Below are 24,316 nucleotides of genomic sequence, written 5' to 3'. Positions count from 1 at the left end.
AGAACTTGCCCCCTTCTAACAGTCGTGTATCTCAAGTCTCTAGAGGAACGGAAGGTTCCAAATGATTGGAAAAGAGCACAGGTAGTCCCAGTCTTCAAGAAGGGTCGTCGAGCAGATGCGCAAAACTATAGACCCTTATCTCTGACATCGATCAGTTGTAGAATTTTAGAACATTATTCTTGCTCGCGTATCACGTCATTTCTGTAAACCCAGGATCTACTCTGTAGGAATCAACATGGATTCCGGAACCAGCGATCGTGTGAGACCCAACTCGCTTTATTTGTTCATGAGACCCAGAAAATATTAGATACAGGCTCCGACGTAGATGTCATTTTCCTTAACTTCCGGAAGGCGTTCGATACAGTTCCGCACTGTCGCCTGATAAACAAAGTAAGAGTCTACGGAATATCAGACCAGCTGTGTGGCTGGATTGAAGAGTTTTTAGAAAACAGAACACAGCATGTTGTTCTCAATGTAGAGACGTCTACAGACGTTAAAGTAACCTCTGGCGTGCCACAGGGGAGTGTTATGGGACCATTGCTTTTCATAATACATATAAATGACCTAGTAGATAGTGTCGGAAGTTCCATGCTGCTTTTCGCGGATGATGCTGTAGTATACAGAGAAGTTGCAGCATTAAAAAATCGCAGCGAAATGCAAGAAGGTCTGCAGCAGATAGGCACTTGGTGCAGGGAGTGGCAACTAACCCTTAACATAGACAAATATAATGTATTGCAAATACTTAGAAAGAAGGATCCTTTATTGTATGATTATATGATAGCGGAACAAACACTTGTAGCAGTTACTTCTGTAAAATATCTGGGAGTATGTGTGCGGGACGATTTGAAGTGGAATTATCATATAAAATTAATTGTTGGTAAGGCGGGTGCCAGGTTGAGCTTCATTGGGAGAGTCCTTAGAAAATGTAGTCCATCAACAAAGGAGGTGGCTTACAAAACACTCGTTCGACCTATACTTGAGTATTGCTCATCAGTGTGGGATCCGCACCAGGTCGGCTTGACAGAGGGGAGAGAGAAGATCCAAAGAAGAGCGCCGCGTTTCGTCACAGGGTTATTTGGTAGGCGTGATAGCGTTACGGAGATGTTTAGCAAACTCAGGTGGCAGACTCTGCAAGAGAGGCTCTCTACATCGCGGTGTAGCTTGCTGTCCAGGTTTCTAGAGGGTGGGTTTCTGGATCAGGTATCGAATATATTGCTTCCCCCTACTTATACCTCCCGAGGAGATCACGAATGTAAAACTAGAGAGATTCGAGCGCCACGGAGGCTTTTCGGCAGTCGTTCTTCCCGCAAACCACACGTGACTGGAACAGGAAAGGAAGATAAAGACAGTGGCACGTTAAGTGCCCTCCGCCACACACCGTTGGTTGGCTTGCGGAGTATAAATGTAGATGTAGATGTTGATCTGCCCTTGCTGTATTCGGGATTGTATAAATGATACCTTTCCGCAAGCCTGCTGGTATGTTTCGTGTCTCGTAGATTCTATATTCAACAATCGGATTGCAACATCTCTCGGTGGTTTTATAAATTCCGAAGGAATGTTATTTATCCCTTCTATTTTATTTCCTCGTGATTCTTCCAAAACTCTTTTAAATTCAGATTTCTTATTTCTTCCATATAGACTCCCACTTCTTCTTGTATCACGTCACCAGACAAGTCCCCCATCTGGTAGAACCCTTCAGTGTACTCTTTCCACCAATCCGCTGTCTTCTCTGCGTTTAACAATGTTATTCATATTCCATTCTCAGTGTTAAAGCCCTTTCTTCTGATTTTACCGATGTTACACTTTTCTATTCTCTGAAACAGTGCATTCAATTTTTACACTTATTTCTTTTCTGTAGCCTGTTCCTCTTTTCCTGCCTCGCACTTATTTCCTTTCTAAGTTACTTCTATTGCTGTATTTCTGTCTTTTTCTAATTATTTTTGCACTCCCTTCTGTCGTCTATCCATTGAAGTATTTCTTCTGTCACCGAACGTATCTTCACATTTACTTTTCTTATACCTTTGTTTGTCCAACTTCTGTGAGTGCCCTTTTTAGAACTGTCCAGTCGCTTTCAATTAAAGTGCCTACCGAGATATTCATTATCGCAGTATCTACAGCCTTTTAGAATCTCAAATGCATTTCATCGTTCCTCAGTACTTCGGTATGCCACTTCCTTCCACGTTGATTTTTCCGGGCGCTTCTCTGCAACTTCAGTCTACTCTTTATCACTACTAAATTATCTATATCTACTTACATACTCCGCAAGCCACCGTACGTTGCTTGGCGGAGGGTACTCTGTACCACTACCACTCGTGTCGTATCTTGTTCTACTCGCAAACAGAGCGAGAGAAAAACGACTAACTGTATGCCCTCGCACGAGTCCCAAATTTTCTGATCTTATCACGAACGTTGGCGTTCTGCAGTCAGCCTAAAACGCCGTTCTCTAAATTTCCTCAGTAGTGCTCCTAGAAAATAACGTCGCCTTGCCCCAAGTGATACCCATTTGAGTTCCCGAAGCAACAGCGTGACAGTTGCACGTTGTTCGAACCTACCGGTAACCCACCTCTAAATTCGTTCGACGTTTTTCTTTAAACCGATTTGGTTCTGATGCCAAACACTCGAACAACACTTACTGATGATCCACACATTCCTAAAATCCACCCAAGCAACCAATGTCGACCATTCGCCTTCCCTACTACGATCCTTACATGCTCATTCCATTTCATATTGCTTTGCAACATTATACCAAGATACACTCCTGGAAATGGAAAAAAGAACACATTGACACCGGTGTGTCAGACCCACCATACTTGCTCCGGACACTGCGAGAGGGCTGTACAAGCAATGATCACACGCACGGCACAGAGGACACACCAGGAACCGCGGTGTTGGCCGTCGAATGGCGCTAGCTGCGCAGCATTTGTGCACCGCCGCCGTCAGTGTCAGCCAGTTTGCCGTGGCGTACGGAGCTCCATCGCAGTCTTTAACACTGGTAGCATGCCGCGACAGCGTGGACGTGAACCGTATGTGCAGTTGACGGACTTTGAGCGAGGGCGTATAGTGGGCATGCGGGAGGCCGGGTGGACGTACCGCCGAATTGCTCAACACGTGGGGCGTGAGGTCTCCACAGTACATCGATGTTGTCGCCAGTGGTCGGCGGAAGGTGCACGTGCCCGTCGACCTGGGACCGGACCGCAGCGACGCACGGATGCACGCCAAGACCGTAGGATCCTACGCAGTGCCGTAGGGGACCGCACCGCCACTTCCCAGCAAATTAGGGACACTGTTGCTCCTGGGGTATCGGCGAGGACCATTCGCAACCGTCTCCATGAAGCTGGGCTACGGTCCCGCACACCGTTAGGCCGTCTTCCGCTCACGCCCCAACATCGTGCAGCCCGCCTCCAGTGGTGTCGCGACAGGCGTGAATGGAGGGACGAATGGAGACGTGTCGTCTTCAGCGATGAGAGTCGCTTCTGCCTTGGTGCCATTGATGGTCGTATGCGTGTTTGGCGCCGTGCAGGTGAGCGCCACAATCAGGACTGCATACGACCGAGGCACACAGGGCCAACACCCGGCATCATGGTGTGGGGAGCGATCTCCTACACTGGCCGTACACCACTGGTGATCGTCGAGGGGACACTGAATAGTGCACGGTACATCCAAACCGTCATCGAACCCATCGTTCTACCATTCCTAGACCGGCAAGGGAACTTGCTGTTCCAACAGGACAATGCACGTCCGCATGTATCCCGTGCCACCCAACGTGCTCTAGAAGGTGTAAGTCAACTACCCTGGCCAGCAAGATCTCCGGATCTGTCCCCCATTGAGCATGTTTGGGACTGGATGAAGCGTCGTCTCACGCGGTCTGCACGTCCAGCACGAACGCTGGTCCAACTGAGGCGCCAGGTGGAAATGGCATGGCAAGCCGTTCCACAGGACTACATCCAGCATCTCTACGATCGTCTCCATGGGAGAATAGCAGCCTGCATTGCTGCGAAAGGTGGATATACACTGTACTAGTGCCGACATTGTGCATGCTCTGTTGCCTGTGTCTATGTTCCTGTGGTTCTGTCAGTGTGATCATGTGATGTATCTGACCCCAGGAATGTGTCAATAAAGTTTCCCCTTCCTGGGACAATGAATTCACGGTGTTCTTATTTCAATTTCCGGGAGTGTATATTCGGAGCGAGAAAATGTTCAAGTATTCTGCAGTACATCGATGTTTAAAATATTGTCTAAAATTTTTCAGGTCCTTTCTATTACCCTTCTTATATACAGGAGCCACCTGCGCTTTTTTCCCATTCGCTTGGAAGTTTATGCTGGGTGATAGATTAGCTATAAATGCAAGCTAAGTAGGGATTCAATCTCTTAGAATACTCTTTGTAAAACCGGAATGGGATTCCATCTGGACCTGCTGACATATTTCTTTTCTACTCCTTCAGTTTTTTCTCTACACCACGATGCTTATTACTACGTCATCGATACGGGAGTCTGTGCGATGGTTAAACGACAGTACGTTTGCACGGTTCTCCTGCGTGAACGATTCTTAATTACGAAATTATGATCTGAGTCTATATCTGCTCCTGGGTACTCCTTACAATATGTTATCTGACTTCGGAATTTCTCTGATCTCTCATATCGGAAAGCAAAGAACCGAGGCCTTGACTTTGGGGAGCTCGCAGTCCATCACCTAACACAAACACCTCTTGCTCGACCGATTAACCTTGGAAATTAGAAACGTTCCGTTGCGACGCGTGGCTTTAACAGGCACTTAACTGATTGGATCGCAGAGCGGACCACGCCTTACTCTTATCGATCAGCGTTATGTTAATGGGAGTCGCCTTCGTTTCTTGGCTACGCTTGACGCACTCCCTTTACGATCTGAAAGTGGAACGTGTGATACATTTCTGAAGTACTGGTGGAATCTGAATTTTTTAGATCTGCTCTATATCAATCACTTGGAGCGCTTCGGTCAGGGTACCTTTTTCTACCACATTTCTCTCGCGCCATCCGTGAAAGGACAGAAGAATGGATTTAGGAGTAGTCCCCTTTTCAAACTGATATTAATGTTATCTCCATGCTACGTAAGGAAGATAGATGTACGTGGTGAAAGAGTTATTGCATCTGACGTTGAGTGACCTCTGTTTCAGTGATTGAACGACGGCAGAACCACAAGTAGCTGCTATGTGTAGGACCTCCACGGCTCATCAGAAAACATAATCACAGTTTTTCCCATTCCCTAAACCAGAGTAGGCGGAGAAATGTGGCAGATATGGTGATAGAGTACTATCCAAGCCCAGGCGCAAGTGTTTCGGAGCAGAGAGTACAGAGCACATTGTTGAAAATCAGCCACCTCTAAGTGTTCACAAGTCGATCCAATCCATCGCCCATTACCACTGCAGTGGGCACTGAATCATCGAGAATGGACCTTGAATCTATGGAATTGTGTCACCTAGTCGAATGAATCAGGTTTATTGTTACACCAGGCGAATACCTTGTCGTCCGGGAGAACGAGCACTCAAAACATGCATCGCAGCGCAGGCGTGGGGACGTGGGGGCAGGGTTATGTTGTCGAGGCATTTCATCTGTGCGTCGATGGGAACTATCGTAGTATTCGAAGGCACCTAGACAGTCTGGCAGCTCTGCACTATGTGAATATTCTTGCTGACTACGCAGCTCACAAATACGTAACATTTGAGCCAGAAAAGACAATTTTATTTTTAAAAGATTACTCCAAATACTTCTTCTTCTTCTTCTTCTTCTTCTTCTTCTTCTTCTTCACGCGATCAGGCCCAGAGGACCGCGTGCCACCACAGTTAGAGCTCTCCATCCGTCTCTGTCTTCTGCTATCTGTCTCCAGTTTTCCGTGACTCCCAGCTGCGACAGGTCTTCTCTCACTCCATCAATCCACATCTTTCTAGGTCTTCCCACTGGTCTGCTGCCTGACGGGATCCAGTCCATTGTGATTTTGGGCCATCTTGTTGCCTCCATTCTAACAACATGTCCAGCCCACTGCAGTCTTTTGCTTCTCATCACTCCCAAGATGTTAGGCTCCTTGTACAGCTCTTCTAATTCAGTGTTATGGCGTCTTCTCCATTCTCCAGTAGTCTGATCTCTGACTGGTCCAAATATTTTCCTGAGGACTTTCCTTTCAAATGTTAGCAGTCGCTTAAGGTCTTGTTTTCGAGTGCTCCAGGTTTGAGAACCATAAAGTACTACTGGCATTATTAATGTCTTATACAACCGTAGCTTTAGTTGTTGCGAGACACTTCTACATTTTAATATAGGGTCTAGAGAGTGATAGTATCTGTTTCCCGCCTGCAGTCGTGCTTTTATCTCTGCTTCAGTTGATGTTACTTCTGTAAAAAGTGATCCAAGGTATTTGAACTCTTTCACATGTTTATACCTGGTGTTGTTCACAATTAAATCTTGAGAGTTCTGGATCTAACTCCAAATACACACATCAAAAAAAGTTTTGCATCGCCCCGATTCCCAGAAATCCTGAAGACAGACGCTGACTGTGGTTAATGTATCACAAACACAGTCCCTTTGACTGTTAAGAGATGTCGCTAAACCCGCCCAAAGATGTAAACAAACAGGCATAAGCAGTAGACTGAGGGGGTCAGTTCCACCATGCCTAGACGGTCAGTACCGCGGTTCGATGGCGTCCGCATTGTTATTTTGTGCCAGGAAAGGCTCTCAACAAGGCAACTGTCCAGGCGTCTCGGAGTGAACCAAAGCAATGTTGTTCGGACATGGCGGAGATACAGAAAGACAGGAACTGTCGATGAGATGCGTCGCTCAGGCCGCCCAAGGGCTACTACTGCAGTGGATGACCACTACCTACGGATTATGGGTCGGAGGAACCCTGACAGCAATGCCACCATGTTGAATAATGCTTTTCTTGCAGCCACAGAACGTCGTGTTACGACTCAAACTGTGCGCAATAGGCTGCATGATGCGCAACTTCATTTCCAACGTCCATGGAGTGGTTCACCTTTCCAACCACGACACAATGCAGCACAACATGCCAAATGAACCGGTCAGGATTGGCATCACGTTCTCTTCGCCGATGAATGTCGCAAATGTCTTCAACCAGACAATCGTCGGAGACGTGTTTGGAGCCAACATGGTTAGGCCGAACGCCTGAGATACACTGTTCAGTGAGTGCAGCAAGGTGGAGGTTCGCTGCTGTTTTGGGGTGGCATTATGTGGGGCTGTTGGTGCTCATGGAAGGCGCCGTAACGGCAGTACGATACGTGAATGCCATCCTGCAACCGATAGTACAACCATATCGGCAGCAGCATGTTGGCGAGCATTCGTCTTCATGGGCGCCAATTCGCACGCCCAACGAGCATATGTCGTGAATGACTTCCTCCATGGTGACGGCATCGCTCGACTAGAGTGGCCAGCATGTTCCCAAGACATGAACCCTATCGAACATGCGTGGGATAGATTGGAAAGGGCTGTTCATAGACGACTTGACCCACGAATCACTCTGCGGGATCCATGCCGAATCGCCGTTGAGGAGTGGGACAATCTGGACCAACAGTGCCTTGATGAAACTGTGGATAGTATGCCATGACGAATACAGGCATGCATCAATGCAGAAAGACGTGCTACTAGGTTTTAGAGGTATCTGGACCACCATCTCTGAAGGTCTCGCTATATGGTGGTATAACATGTAATGTGTGGTTTTCATGAACAATAAAAAGGGCGGAAATGATGTTTATGTTGATCTCTGTTCCAATTTTCTGTACAGGGTCCGGAACTCTCGCAACCGAGGTGATGCAAAACTTTCTTTGAAGTGTGTGGTTATGTATTTCTTTAACACTTAAAGTCTGAGAAATTCAGCTGTATGCAACCAACTGACAGTGCTATTGTGGTATCAGAAACTGGACAGTTTAATTTGAGTATAAAACCGTTGAGTTTCACCGCTCTCAAGAGGCTCTATTTGAACATAGATTAAATAAAGCACACAAAGACCTAAAACATGGAGGAAAACTAAGTTAAAAGTATTCCATAATAATAAATCCTACATGAGTATACATTTAGTTATCAGATCGGAACAGGTAATGAGCCACTATAAAAAAACACTGTGAAACAAATGGGCAACGAAAATGATGCAGAAATCAAATTTAAAGAATGACGCCCAGCTGGCGTCAACAACAATTGAGCACCAAAGACAGCACAGATGACGCTGATAAATTACAAAAGCGGGCTTGAAACTGATAGGCAGGTGTGTCACGTACAGACAGAAACCTTTAGCAATGCACATAACTTGATTTCAAAGTGACATTACTGAGAATAATTCCATAAAAGAGAGTACAAAAAAAAATTTGAGCGAGAAGACCCAAATGGCTTCAGCTAAGACAGGAAAATTTAACATGCATTTATTACAGAAGCTCATGCAATGTCCACAAATTATCATCAGGTTAATAGGCAGAAATAACAGTGAGACAAAATCCAAAGTAAGTTAGCGCGACCAATGAACGCCGTTCAAATAACGTCGGGGTTAACCCAATCCCATAGGCTACTGTACGCTGTCATAAGTAAGCATAAACTACAGTAGATATCCTAGTAGCCTTAGTCACTAAGGATCGCGACGCGTTACCTGCACGCTAGGTGTGTTACATACCTATTGGGCGCTACCTCACAGCAGTCACTTCCTTCATGCATGCGATCAATGTGTTAGTATATTCTCCTAGAAACTGGAAGTGATGAACCATATTGAAAGCGAGAGAGTACATACAAAGCTCCAGGTAATCTGGGAAACAGTTTCTTTCTACGTAGTTATGGTCCGGCCTTTTACTTAAAAATAAACAGTACGTACCGGAAAATCTAAATCGTCAATCTTCAATTCGGGTTTTATTCGAAAATTGTTGATTTTCAACGTGAAACGAGGGATGTCTAGCGCTGGAAAAAGCTGGTTCATCGAAAATAAAAGTGAAATTAGAAAAAAATCTCAGGAAAAAGTGAATCAAATATCGCTTCAATATCGCTCGAATACTCAATACTTCGTTGGACTTATATAAAACTTACTTCTGTTATTTACAAAAAAAAATTCGCATTTTATTATTAATAAAAGAAAACTCTTGCCTTTCAACATAAAGAAGAACATTCTATTGAGTACAAAATAACAAAACTAATTTTATAGATTTTAGGTGTTTGTCCATGTAAACTGTACTTGCATCAGAAGCAATTCCTTTGGTTACATGGTAGCGCAGAAGTTATGTGATAAAGCAGTTTTTCGTCTTGAGGTTGAAGTTTTTGTGTCCCCTGTATGCTTGCAACTAAATTTGTTTTGGAGAGGGTCCGCCTTGAGCAAAACACAATTTCTTATTTTCCTTTTAATTCCGCAGACGTGTTTCGCTGAAGTTACGGCATCATCAGTGGGTTTTACGTTATCTTCAATGAAACAGGAAAACAGTGGAAGAAAACGACTACATTGAATTACATATAATTCAGCAAACCCATAGCATGTGGTAACAAAGTATGTATACAAAATCTCGTCCGTTTTTCAGTTACGTAAATACTGTCTTTATAAACTCAAATTTATATATATACTAGTTTCTGTTTAATAGAAGATAACATAAAACCCATTGATGATGCTGTAGCTTTAGCGAAGCGCGTCTGGCGAATAAAAAGAAAAATAAGTAATCGTGTTTTGCTGAAGGCGGACCCTCTCCAAATACAAAGCAAATTCTGTTATTACTAAAAAAGGAATTTTTATTCCTAAGGGTTAAAATGGACAGTGGATTAGCACTGAATTCTGTGAGGTTCCAGTTAAATGCAAAACAAACAACGAAACAAACAAAGAGAAATCGTTGGTTCCCAGGTTATCTCGTACACACTCCTGTATGTTTCTTCCCCTGCCAACGCTGTCAATGCCATCGGTAATCCTACTACTTACTATCACATTTATGTACTGCACCAAAACTACTGAACCGCAGTTTTGGTAGAGTGCAACTAACTTGAGCCTAAAACATCCGCCGTAGCTCCATAAAACAGTTTATACAGTCTACACATTATCATGCTGATGAAAGATGTCCATTCTGCTCAGGCATTCCACTTCGCCAGTGATTTTGTAGATAAAAAAACAGCAGATGTAAAGCCAACGCTGTCTTTAAACAATCTTGAATGACGTGTTTCTCACGTATGTAAATTGACAGATAGCATTATACACTCTCTCTCAAAGTGAAATTCAGTCCAGCAGTTGCTTATGGCGTCCATGTCCCAGGTAAGTACCAACACTTGTCGCTGAACTACCATCCTCCAGTTATTCGTGTTCAACGACTAGTCATCCGGGCCGTCGCTAAGTCGGCGCGACTGACAGCACGAATGACCCTTCTCTATAGGCAACGAGGTTAAGCTAGGTTACCTTCTGCTCGTCATTACGTCTGTTAATTTTTTTGAATACGTCTGAGATACAGAAACTTATATTGTGCCTTTAACTGAAATTCTGCAATAGCTTTATTTGGCACTGTTTCAACTTATAACCTTCAAACAGCTACACGCTGAAGTTGAGTGTGCAAAACTAGTGGCGTTAATGGTAGATATTTTTAATCATTAGCCTCCCCCCCATGAACCATGGACCTTGCCGTTGGTGGGGAGGCTTGCGTGCCTCAGCGATACAGATAGCCGTACCGTAGGTACAACCACAACGGAGGGGTATCTGTTGAGAGGCCAGACAAACGTGTGGTTCCTGAAGAGGGGCAGCAGCCTTTTCAGTAGTTGCAGGGGCAACAGTCTGGATGATTAACTGATCTGGCCTTGTAACAATAACCAAAACGGCCTTGCTGTGCTGGTACTGCGAACGGCTGAAAGCAAGGGGAAACTACGGCCGTAATTTTTCCCGAGGGCATGCAGCTTTACTGTATGATTAAATGATGATGGCGTCTTCTTGGGTAAAATATTCCGGAGGTAAAATAGTCCCCCATTCGGATCTCCGGGCGGGGACTACTCAAGAGGATGTCGTTATCAGGAGAAAGAAAACTGGCGTTCTACGGATCGGAGCGTGGAATGTCAGATCCCTTAATCGGGCAGGTAGGTTAGAAAATTTAAAAAGGGAAATGGATAGGTTAAAGTTAGATATAGTGGGAATTAGTGAAGTTCGGTGGCAGGAGGAACAAGACTTCTGGTCAGGTGACTACAGGGTTATAAACACAAAGTCAAATAGGGGTAATGCAGGAGTAGGTTTAATAATGAATAGGAAAATAGGAATGCGGGTAAGCTACTACAAACAGCATAGTGAACGCATTATTGTGGCCAAGATAGATACGAAGCCCACACCTACTACAGTAGTACAAGTTTATATGCCAACTACCTCTGCAGATGACGAAGAGATTGAAGAAATGTATGACGAAATAAAAGAAATTATTCAGATAGTGAAGGGAGACGAAAATTTAATAGTCATGGGTGAGTGGAATTCGAGTGTAGGAAAAGGGAGAGAAGGAAACGTAGTAGGTGACTATGGATTGGGGCTAAGAAATGAAAGAGGAAGCCGCCTGGTAGAATTTTGCACAGAGCACAACTTAATCATAGCTAACACTTGGTTTAAGAATCATGATAGAAGGTTGTATACATGGAAGAACCCTGGAGATACTAAAAGGTATCAGATAGATTATATTATGGTAAGACAGAGATTTAGGAACCAGGTTTTAAATTGTAAGACATTTCCAGGGGCAGATGTGGACTCTGACCACAATCTATTGGTTATGACCTGTAGATTAAAACTAAAGAAACTGCAAAAAGGTGGGAATTTAAGGACATGGGACCTGGATAAACTGAAAGAACCCGAGGTTGTAGAGAGTTTCAGGGAGAGCATAAAGGAACAATTGGCAGGAATGGGGGAAAGAAATACAGTAGAAGAAGAATGGGTAGCTTTGAGGGATGAAGTAGTGAAGGCAGCAGAGGATCTAGTAGGTAAAAAGACGAGGGCTAGTAGAAATCCTTGGGTAACAGAAGAAATATTGAATTTAATTGATGAAAGGAGAAAATATAAAAATGCAGTAAATGAAGCAGGCAAAAAGGAATACAAACGTCTCAAAAATGAGATCGACAGGAAGTGCAGAATGGCTAAGCAGGGATGGCTAGAGGACAAATGTAAGGATGTAGAGGCTTATCTCACTAGTGGTAAGATAGATACTGCCTACAGGAAAATTAAAGAGACCTTTGGAGATAAGAGAACCACTTGTATGAACATCAAGAGCTCAGATGGAAACCCAGTTCTAAGCAAAGGAGGGAAAGCAGAAAGGTGGAAGCAGTATATAGAGGGTCTATACAAGGGCGATGTACTTGAGGACAATATTATGGAAATGGAAGAGGATGTAGATGAAGATGAAATGGGAGATACGATACTGCGTGAAGAGTTTGACAGAGCACTGAAAGACCTGAGTCGAAACAAGGCCCCCGGAGTAGACAACATTCCAGTAGAACTACTGACGGCCTTGGGAGAGCCAGTCCTGACAAAACTCTACCATCTGGTGAGCAAGATGTATGAAACAGGCGAAATACCCTCAGACTTCAAGAAGAATATAATCATTCCAATCCCAAAGAAAGCAGGTGTTGACAGATGTGAAAACTACCGAACAATCAGTTTAATAAGCCACAGCTGCAAAACACTAACACGAATTCTTTACAGACGAATGGAAAAACTAGTAGAAGCCGACCTCGGGGAAGATCAGTTTGGATTCCGTAGAAATACTGGAACACGTGAGGCAATACTGACCTTACGACTTATCTTAGAAGAAAGATCAAGGAAAGGCAAACCAACGTTTCTAGCATTTGTAGACTTAGAGAAAGCTTTTGACAATGTTGACTGGAATACTCTCTTTCAAATTCTAAAGGTGGCAGGGGTAAAATACAGGGAGCGAAAGGCTATTTACAATTTGTACAGAAACCAGATGGCAGTTATAAGAGTGGAGGGGCATGAGAGGGAAGCAGCGGTTGGGAAGGGAGTGAGACAGGGTTGCAACCTCTCCCGAATGTTATTCAATCTGTATATTGAGCAAGCAGTAAAGGAAACAAAATAAAAATTTGGAGTAGGTATTGAAATCCATGGAGAAGAAATAAAAACTTTGAGGTCCGCCGATGACATTGTAATTCTGTCAGAGACAGCAAAGGACTTGGAAGAGCAGTTGAACGGAATGGACAGTGTCTTGAAAGGAGGATATAAGATGAACATCAACAAAAGCAAAACGAGGATAATGGAATGTAGTCGAATTAAGTCGGGTGATGCTGAGGGTATTAGATTAGGAAATGAGACACTTACTTAAAGTAGTAAAGGAGTTTTGCTATTTGGGGAGCAAAATAACTGATGATGGTCGAAGTAGAGAGGACATAAAATGTAGACTGGCAATGGCAAGGAAAGCGTTTCTGAAGAAGAGAAATTTGTTAACATCGAGTATAGATTTAAGTGTCAGGAAGTCATTTCTGAAAGTATTTGTATGGAGTGTAGCCATGTATGGAAGCGAAACATTGACGGTAAATAGTTTGGACAAGAAGAGAATAGAAGCTTTTGAAATGTGGTGCTACAGAAGAATGCTGAAGATTAGATGGGTAGATCACATAACTAATGAGGAAGTACTGAATAGGATTGGGGAGAAGAGAAGTTTGTGGCACAACTTGACCAGAAGAAGGGATCGGTTGGTAGGACATGTTCTGAGGCATCAAGGGATCACCAATTTAGTATTGGAAGGCAGTGTGGAGGGTAAAAATCGTAGGGGGAGACCAAGAGATGAATACACTAAGCAGATTCAGTAGGATGTAGGTTGCAGTAGGTACTGGGAGATGAAGAAGCTTGCACAGGATAGAGTAGCATGGAGAGCTGCATCAAACCAGTTTCAGGACTGAAGACAACAACAACAACAGCCCCGAAGTTGATTAATATAATAACAAAAAGTAAATATGCTCAATGAATAGCGTTATCCATGCAGGCAAAACCAACGTGTGTAGCCTGAAGGCCTTAACCGCCTGCTATCTCCATCTCAGATCAGAATTTTACTTTTCATTGCCGAAAGATGAAACAAAGGGGCAAAAGCAGTTTAAAATTTTATATAACTGACATCTATTCATTGAGAAAGAATTCTTTTTGTTTACAACTACGTTCATAATATCGCTTAAAATACCTGATTGTCTCCTACTCCACATTTGTCACACTATTGGGGAAAAATATGTACAAAATTGCTCTCATTATCATAGCACTCTTATGCATTTTCATGTAATTGTACACTTACGAGGGGCGTTTGAAAAGTCCGTGCAAACTCCGAGAGACGGCACCACAGGTGCGTATCGAAGTCATGTTTAGTTAGTAGCATCTTTGGAAAAAACGCACACCAAGTTTCAGCCAGATTGGTCTATTTCTTTGTGTTTTTCATTCGTGTGAATCAAGGAAGTCGAGTGTTTGTCAAAAAAAATGGACGAAAAAGAATTTCGTGTGGTGATTAAACATTACTTTATGACAGGTAAAACGCCTCGGGAAACTAAACAGAAGCTTGATAAACATTACGGTGATTCTGCACCTTCGATAAGAAGAGTTCATAAGTGGTTTCAATTTTTTCGGAGTGGCCATATGGGCACAAGTGAGGCTCAACGTTCTGGACGCTCTGTGGATGTTACGACTCCAGAAATTATTGATAAAATCCATGATATGGTGATGGATGACAGAAGAGTTAAGGTGCGTGAGGTTGCTAGTGCTATTGGCATCTCGAATGAACGGGTACATAATATTTTGCGTAAACATTTGTACATGCGAAAGCTATCCGCAAGATGGGTTCCGCGATTGGTCACGCTTGTCCAAAAACGGAATCATGTGAAGTGTTGCAAGAATAGTTTTCAGCTGTTCAGGAAGAATCTGCCGGACTTTAAGTGTCGTTTTGTCATTCTGGATGAAACGTGGGTATATTACTATACTCTTGAGACCAAACAACAATCTTCACAGTGGTTTACCAAGGAAGAATCTGCATAAAAAAATGCAAAGACCATTCCTTCGGCCGGAAAGGTTATGACAATTGTTTTTGGGATTCAAAAGGGATAAACCTCATCGACTATCTGGAAAAGGGTAGCACCATTACATGTGCATATTATTCATCGTTATTGAACCGTTTGAAAACCGAGCTGCAAGAAAAACGCCGGTGACTGGAGCGCAAAAAAGTCCTTTTCCATCATGACAATGCACCAGCCAGCACACACCTCAGCAGTGGTGGTCTCCAAATTAATGGAAATAGGATTCCAACTCGTTTCACATCCTTCCTATTCTCCGGACTTGGCTCTCTCGGACTACTATTTGTTCCCCAATTTGAAGAAATGGCTGGCGGGACAAAGATTTTATTCAAAACGAGTAGGTGACTGCAGCAACTAATAGCTATTTTGCAGACTTGGCCAATTCCTATTATTCGGAAGGGATCAACAAATTAGAACAGCGTTGGAAGAAGTGTATAAGTCTAAAAGGAGACTACGTCGAAAAATAAAAATGGTTTACCCCAAACACGTAAGTAGTTTTTATTTTTGCACGGACTTTTCAAACGCCCCTCGTACAAATTTACGTTCGCGCCCGCACTATCTGGCATGCCAAAGCGCAACCCTAGAAATTAGCAAGGCTATTTACAGAGATGCTGAACCCTTTTTTAAAATTTTAATTACAGTAACTACCGCGCTCATCTTCTCCGAACAACCATGTGGCGCGAACGCAACATTAAAAATAGAAAAGATTTGAATCAAGCAAATAACTACATGAAATTTACTACAAAAACCTATGAATCATGATATTGACCCACTCTCTTTACTCCTTTTATCACAAAAAGTTTACAGGATGCACAGATGGTTCCACGTGAACTAGGCACACCAAAAATGCGCTGGACAATAGATCACGCAATTCCCTAAAAAGTTTATCAAGCAACGTAGAATACTCCTGCCATATTCCCAAACACTTTGCACCAATATCTACCAACTTTGCTGCTTCTTACCGTATCCACCGAGGAGCACCATGACGTCCACGTCCGCTCTTCCGCGCGTCCCAGACAGCACTACATCCTTGCCGGACTCAGCGTCCCTAGTTTCAAATCCTTTGCACTCATTGGCTGGTGTACGAGCCTACGCGCTCTACACTCCACCGATCGGATCTTTTCCGGATCTTGACAGACGTCCCTGCTCTAAACCTTGTTAGTTCATTCTGTGAAAAGCCTACTGCTGCTTTCTGCTATATTTGGACCAACCTATACCTTTCTACTGCCCATTTCATCCAATCTCATGCACATATACACACAAGGAAAACAGAAGGGACTAGTAAGAGTGACACAATGTGCAATTTATCAAATATAACACCTGTCTTGTCACATTACTAAGTCCAATAGTTGGGGTATTGAATAAATATGTCTCAAGAGAGAGTTTAGGCAATGAAGCGAACCACTGGTTCCGCTTCAATTACATCGCCCTTTCGATTTGATACCGAAGCACCTCACTGGTAGGACATCATCCGTCGGGATAACTGTGCACGTTGCAAGGCCATACTAGTGCTACAGTGGTTCGAGGAGCATGATAGCTATTTCACGTAGATGTTTCGGCAACCAATCTTGCCTGATATGAACCCAATGGGACGTACCTGGAACGTTATCGATCACCAGCTCCGAGTCCAAAAGTCATCAGTGCGTATAATACAAGAACTGTAAGATCTTTGCATAGCAATTTTGTGCCTCATAACTCCGGAAACCTATCGTCCACACCACGCAAATCGCTAGCGTACTGCGTTCCAAAGATGGAGAAAACCGCAGTTTAAGCTGCTGTTCTGTCGTTTTGACTCGTCAGTGTACTTTTAGTTATCTATCGGCTAAATAATTAGTATACGTCGAGGTAAAGACCGGAAATTTTCTGTTTTTCTTATATTGTGTTTAACGAGGGATAAATTTTCTCGCGATTTCAAACTGAAGTCAAAGGATGGGTTTTACCCACACTCTATCCAAAGTCAAGTTGTTCCTAATTATTAATTAATTAAATTAATTAATCATTAAATACATTTATGATTTAGCTAAAACAAAAATTGTGGACTTTTACCCCACAAATGGGGTAAAGTTCCGCATTGTGGAAATGCCCCACTTCAGATAGACATGGATAAAAGTAAATGTAAATGACTTCATAATAAAAATAACTGTTGTATTGTAGCCAACTCAACCACCACAGTTTTGAACAGAAATACCTCGTAAATTTGAACATAAATACTTCTACAAAAATCACATTTTCTTCTCCAGGAAACGAGGATTAGTAGGGTAAGGTAAAAGAGTTCAATTACTGATGCTAAGCTGTCTAGGTACTCAGTAAATAGTGTACTTTGTTAGGTCCTGTGGTTCTTCCTTGCAGTCCCAAGCTACTTTGTTCTACTTCGGATACTTATTCGCCAAATAGTAAGTCCACATCTACATCTGAGCTTTTGTCACAATGTGAGAAGTCGGAATCTGACTGTGGAGAGTGACAACTGGCTGTTTCGTCTGTTTTCTCTCTTTTTTTAGCATCGATATAATGAAATCCAGATTACGTCCTTTCGTTTCTATAGCACGTCTTTTCTTGGCACGTCTTTCCTCCTCAGTATCAAGCTTTTCTTTTCCCATCCATTTTTTCCCATTCGTTCTTCAGTTGATTTGGACGTTAGAAGCACAGTTTTCTATGCTTTGCCAGAACGTTTCCCTCATATATTTATTTTAGACAGCCATATTATACCTCCAGGTGAGATAATATCATGCAGTGTGTGTTGAATGTCGTCTTTTGTGAAGATTATCATTGAAGACCTGTCGTTACGTTGTTGGAGTTGCGGGTATTTATTCCAAAACACCTGCGGGGATTTGCCCCATTTCGCTACTTTTTGACAAATGTGACATTGCTGATTTTGGGGACCAACTGAAACAATTATTTTCACTCGAAAGTGAGATTTAAATGCAATAGTGTCAACGAGTAATTCGTTAACTCTTATTTTCAAACCGTGAACTATACAATTGTCAAGTATAGCTTCAGAAAAGTTATATGTAAGTATTAATGAACAGACGTACCTTATTTTCTCATCTGCAGAGCGACCTGACGGGACAAAATTTGATGGAACAGTAATTTACACTAATACATGAAGTCAGCCCAAAAAAACACGGCTCTTCAACTCTTTCATACGACACCCAGTGTCGACGAAAAAAGTCCGTTTGTTCCCCGCTACAAACAAAATGATTTTTCAAGCGGAATTTTACGTGCCCCTTCGACAGGTAGAGTAAAACTCGAAGAATAACCAGTACTGCAGCATCGACAGCACTGCCCTGGCTATCGTTGACTGCTACCGCCAAGCATGCAGCACTGTTTAGTCTCTCCCCGATTGCTGTTTGTACTTCATGTTTTACTGTCCCTGTTGATTCATATCGATAAAACGAATAGCGAAATAGACTAACGTGCGAGCACTCTATCTAATTCCGCTTGAAAAATTGTTCTGTTCGTAGCGGGAAACAAACGGATTCTTTTCGTCGATAATGGGCGTCGCATATAAAAGTAATTGTTTGGGTCTACTCCGGTTACATAATGCAAAACCGAAATTACAGATATCTGCCGAAACACCAGAGAAAATGCCTCTTAGCAGAGATATCCGGTATACTAATCCAATACCTGAATTATACAGGGTGGGGTAAATAAAAGTGGCCTGGAGAACAGAGTTCATGGGGACAAAGAACACAGCAAAGGAAAGGAAATACAGTAATAATCTGCCTGTAGCAGATGCTGAAAGTGATGACCGTTTATCTCTTGGCACTTTTGGGCCCTGGTCAGCAAGTTGATGAAGGCGGATCGAAGTTGAACTGCTGGAATCACTGCAGTCTAATCCGACATGTTCTGCTGTAGTCCTTGAAGACTATGAGGGTTGTCGCGATACACCTTAGATTTTAGGGATTCCTACGCAAATTACTCGCACAGCGACACATCAGGTGATCTGGGTGGCCAGCTAGTGCCGCGACTCTGCTAACACTCTGTCACCTTTAATGATTGTGCAAATGTGCTGCAAGGTTAGGCCGGCTGTATGGGCAATTGCTCCATCCTGTTGGAAGTAATTGTAGGTCTTTTCCTCCTCCGTTAAGCTGCCATACATGGTTTCAAAATGTTGGCAATCCAACGCGACGAAGTCAGCATTTGATGAAAGATAATGGGACACTGAACACCAAAACCCTACCTTCTGATCTTGCATTGGTGTTTCGTGGAAGTTATGCGGATTCTCTGCTGCCCAGAACCTGTGAATCTGTGAGTTGTCAGAACCACTCAGATAAAACCAGGCGCCGTCCGCTGTGGCCTAACGGTTCTAGGCGCTTCAGCTCGGAACCGCGCTGCTGCTACGGTCGCAGGTTCGAATCCTGCCTCGGGCATGGACGTGTGTGATGTCCTTAGGTTAGTTAGGTTTAAGCAGTTCTAACTCTAGGGGACTGATGAACTCAGGTGTTAAGTCCCACAGTGCTTAGAGCCATTTTATAAAACCAGGCGTCATCAGACGTAAAGAACAGGCTGCATACCCAAGTCATTCATTGGTATCTCGCTGAAGAGCGACTCATAAAACTGGAGGTGCTGAGGAGCATCTGCTGGTTTTAATGCATGAACAACAAACACTCGATAGGACCAGATGGCGCAGTCTTCCTCGTGATCGACGCGATATGCCGATCTCTTGCGACAGACGTTGCGTTGATTTGGTAGGATTCATTTTCTGGTGAACTGGAGCCACATTCTCTGGTGTGCAGGCACGTTTCGCGGTGTGTTTTGACTCGTTCAAAACAGACCCTGGCGGCATCTTCGGACTAAGCGTTCCTTGGCACTCCTTTGCTGCCATTTTGACACCGCTAAACTACACAGAAAACAACTGGCAACACCGTTCACGACTTTTTTGCACGTAACGAAGACCCGCTGCTCCACTATGAGTACCATCGTGTCTTTGCGCAGCTACTCTCACATTGACACAGCCCTCAGTACGCTCTGGACCGGTGTGGGTCATATGGCGGGTGTACACGTGCTGTGTGCGTCAACGAGTGTGGTTATAGGCATACATTCACGTCCAATCGTGTCAGTCGTCTGGGGCACTTTTCTTTGTCCCACTCTGTGTTATTGGAACGTGTGTGTGTGTGTGTGTGTGTGTGTGTGTGTGTGTGTGTGTGTGTGTGTCATTATATATATCTTTTTTAGTAACGTAAGTGAGGGGCATTATAATTTGTAGAATGTGATGTGTCAGAGGCGGGATGAATAGATAATTGTCGGAGATCATGAATAAATAATGTTAAAAGAATCTTGTTTGGTTTAGTCTACAGTGAAACTCACGTTCTGTGGAGTGAGTACCTCTTTCACTATTGAGTGTGTGAGTATACGACAAACATACTTGAGTAAGCGAGTGGGTGTCCTGATGATGGTAACTGGTACCGAAACCAGTGTTCATTTAATGCAATATATGTGCGACTACCGACTAAAGTCATTTTTTTTTATATATAAGAAACTATCAGCCTCGATTGCGGTAATGAAACCAACCTTTACCTAGGTTTCAGCCTAAATAATTGAGCTCCCGAGGCACACCTCACGGCGTCCATGGAGACGAGGCGCATGCCAGAGCTTAAGTGTTGGTGTTGACTTAGTATTTTTGCACCGCATTTTTAAAATGTGACTATGCGTATTCAGGTTGTTTTAGTTTCATTTCTAGACCATGCCCTCATAGAAAAATTATTGATTCAGATATATCTTCTGAAAAAGGCTCAATTATTTGGCCAAACCGGTTGTTCATTGCTGTTTGGTACATTGACATATATTTCGACACCTACTAAGGGTGTCTTCATGAGAACGAAATTTTGATAAATCGCATAATTACGTTGTGAAAAAGCAATGGACGGATTGTAGAGCAGCTACGCTCAAGTCAGAAACATTTTATTTTATGAATGAGATTTTCACTCCGCAGCGGAGTGTGCGCTGATATGAAACTTCCTGGCAGATTAAAACTGTGTGCCCGACCGAGACTCGAACTCGGGACCTTTGCCTTTCGCGGGAAAGTGCTCTACCAACTGAGCTACCGAAGCACGACTCACGCCCGGTACTCACAGCTTTACTTCTGCCAGTACCTCATCTCCTACCTTCCAAACTTTACAGAAGCTCTCCTGCGAACCTTGCAGAACTAGCACTCCTGAAAGAAAGGATATTGCGGAGACATGGCTTAGCCACAGCCTGGGGGATGTTTCCAGAATGAGATCTTCACTCCGCAGCGGAGTGTGCGCTGATATGAAACTTCCTGGCAGATTAAAACTGTGTGCCCGACCGAGACTCGAAATCGGGACCTTTGCCTTTCGCGGGCAAGTGCTCTCAGTTGGTAGAGCACTTGCCCGCGAAAGGCAAAGGTCCCGAGTTCGAGTCTCCGTCCGGAACACAGTTTTAATCTGCCAGGAAGTTTCATTTTATTTTATGTTTGACTTGAGAATAGTTGCTTTAAAATCGGACCATAGCTTCTTCGCAATGGCAATTTTACGATTTATCAAAATTTCATTCCGATGGAGGCACCTTTAGTAGGTGTCGAAACCTAGGCCAATGTACCGAACAGTAATCTGCAACCGGTTGGCTGTGTAATCCCAGTCTGCTGTGGGGTCTCTCGGAGCGTGGCGACTAGTGCGGTGTGCTGGTGCTGCAGCTGTGGTACGAGCAGCGGCGGTCGGCGAGCCGCGGCCAGTGCCTGGCGCAGGAGCTGTCGGCGCGCCTGCCGCTCGACGCCTTCCGGCCGGTCGACGGCGTCCCCACCGACGCCGACCTGGCCGAGATCAACCTGGCCGACATGAACCCCGACGACATACGGGTGAGTCTCCGCCACTGCGCACTGTGCAGCGCCGGCCCACCGCCGCGGTCCACTCGGCGCCGATGCGCTAAACAGTGCAATTCCTGTGAGTCTGCGGGCTTTCGTGGCCGTTGTCACTGAAGTTAAAATGTTCTGGGTTATTAGGCCGCGCCTTGTTCCCCTCTCCTGCGATCTTTCTCAGGATCTTCTGGTGTCCACTACTGCTAGAACACCAGCAGAGGGGTCGAAACGTCGATCATTTTAGAAGAAACATGACGCGGCCTAATAACCCAGAACATTTTAACTTCAGTGCAATTCCTGCCTGACTGATGCTCGCGTCTTATCGCGACGTTTCTGGAGACCGAGTATATCCTATGTAGAAATCGACATGGATTACAAAAACAAGCGTCGTGTAAAATCCAGGCTGCTCTTCTCCTGCGCGATACCCAGCAGGCAGCGGACACCCAGGAAGATGCTGGGTTCCTTGTCTTCCGCAGCATCTTCGATATAGTTAAGTGCTAAAGTACTAGAAACCCTAAAGCACTAGAGTAAACAACGTTCCCGCCATCTTGCAGCGGCCTTCCTCGGTACATAGTTTTTGCCCTGAGGAAGGCAACTGCTACCCGGCCGAAAACTCTGTTACTCTAGTCTTTTAGCATTTTAAGCCTGATATAAGAAGACACGGCAGTGCAACTACACGACTTTTAATGATTTAGGGTAATTCTTATTTATTATTAAGTCTCATTAGCACATTTTTAATTAAATTACATGTTTCGATCCCTCAGGATCATCTTCAGATCTAAGTAATTGCGTCAGCAACCCGTCTTGTCTACCCAGGACCATACGTTAGAGTATCTGTCTTGCCTACTCGGAGCCGGCCGGAGTGGCCGAGCGGTTCTAGGCGCTACAGTCAGGAACCGCGCGACCGCTACGGTCGCAGCTTCGAATCCTGCCTCGGGCATGGATGTGTTTGATGTCTTTAGGTTAGTTAGGTTTAAGTAGTTCTAAGTTCTAGGGGACTGATGACCTCAGCAGTTAAGTCCCATAGTGCTCAGAGCCATTTGAATCATTTGTCTACTCGGAACCACACAACAAAGTACTCTGATATGCGGTTCTGAGTAGAGAAGGCGGCTTGCTGACGCAACTACCACGATCTGAAACTGGTCTTGAGTGATGGACAAATGTAATATAATTAAAAGTGCGCAACTGACACTGAACAATAAATAAGAATTATCTTAAATATCAATACATTTACCGATTCTCACGACCCGAATACGCCACGTGTATGAATTTTAATTAGAGTGACGCCAGCCACGGAAGCGTAAGTACTCTTATTTCTAATCGTAGTTTACTACTTCCTTCCGTCTCCAGCTGGGACGTGTGGTTGCGGCTTACAGCCCAGCCTCCACCCGAAGATGCCACTTTCTTACTACAAAAAAAATAGTGCTTCACCACCTTACGCGTTAGCTTCACATCTAACCAGATTACCAGCCTACATTATACTTTGATGGTGCCACGAACTAGCTAATGAAACAATGAAAGTGCTCTTCATGTTTTGGCACTACATTTGCTAAAACCGTTCCTCAGTAAACGGCCAACTTCTTTTTGATGTAGGGGATACGCTGATCAGCCAGAACATTATGACCACCGACCTACTATCGACGGAAGCCCGTCCAGGCGATATCAGTGTCACCTGACGAGGGATGACAGCTAGTCAGTCACACGCACGCTGCATGTAGTACGAGTGAGCGTGCTTTCCGTGTGCAGAATGGCGAAGGCGCACGATCTATCTGAGTTTCATCGAGGGCACATTGTGATGGCCCGAAGGCTCGGAACGAGCGTTTCGGAAACTGCACGACTCGTCGAGTGTTCGAGGAGTGCTGTGGTGACTGTCTTCAGCACCAAGGTGAAACCACGTCCAGACGTCGCGGGGTTGGATGGCTTCCCCTCATTGTAGATGTCGGACGTCGTAGCCCGGACAGGCGACGAACTGAGCTGGAACTAACATCAGACTAATGCTGGGCAGAGTGCATGTGTGTCTGAATACAAAGTGCGCCGAACACTCCTTACGGTGGGCATCAGCAGCCGATGAGGCAGGCATGTGCCAATGGTAACACCACGACATCCGTAACTACGGCTGAAATGGGCACATGACCACCGGTACTGGACTTTGGCGCAGTGACAGAGCGTTGCACGGTCTGATAAATCCCAATAGCTTCTCCATCATGCCGATGGGAGGTCGTGAATCCGCAGTCTTTAAGGGAAACAGCCCCTTGACACCTGTACTGCTGGACTGTGACAAGCTGGTGGGGACTCTATGAAATATTCACGGGGGCATAGATGGGTCCACTCAATCACGTGTAAGGGACCATTCTGCCAAGGAGTATCGTACACTGGTTGCAGACCACGTACACTCCTTCATGACGATCACGTTTCCCGACGGAAGTAGCATTTTTCGACAAAATAATGCACCACGTCACAAATTAAGGAGTGTGATGGAGGGGTGCGAGTTCCAACTGA

The 24,316-nt window shown here is 44.3% G+C and overlaps 1 protein-coding gene across 1 annotated transcript in view; it reads left to right on the top strand.

The window, feature by feature from the left end:
- LOC126160891 (probable G-protein coupled receptor 179) overlaps positions 1 to 24,316 on the top strand; it is a 273,090-nt gene that overhangs the window by 186,117 nt on the left and 62,657 nt on the right. Inside the window, exon 7 of the mRNA XM_049916936.1 lies at positions 21,656 to 21,817. Within this exon, the coding sequence (XP_049772893.1) occupies positions 21,656 to 21,817 (162 nt within the window). The remainder of the gene's footprint in view (positions 1 to 21,655; positions 21,818 to 24,316) is intronic.

The sequence above is a fragment of the Schistocerca cancellata genome, chromosome 2 (assembly GCF_023864275.1).
Source record: "Schistocerca cancellata isolate TAMUIC-IGC-003103 chromosome 2, iqSchCanc2.1, whole genome shotgun sequence".
NCBI classification, from domain to species: domain Eukaryota; kingdom Metazoa; phylum Arthropoda; class Insecta; order Orthoptera; family Acrididae; genus Schistocerca; species Schistocerca cancellata.
This window is presented reverse-complemented; position numbering and strand designations above follow the sequence as displayed.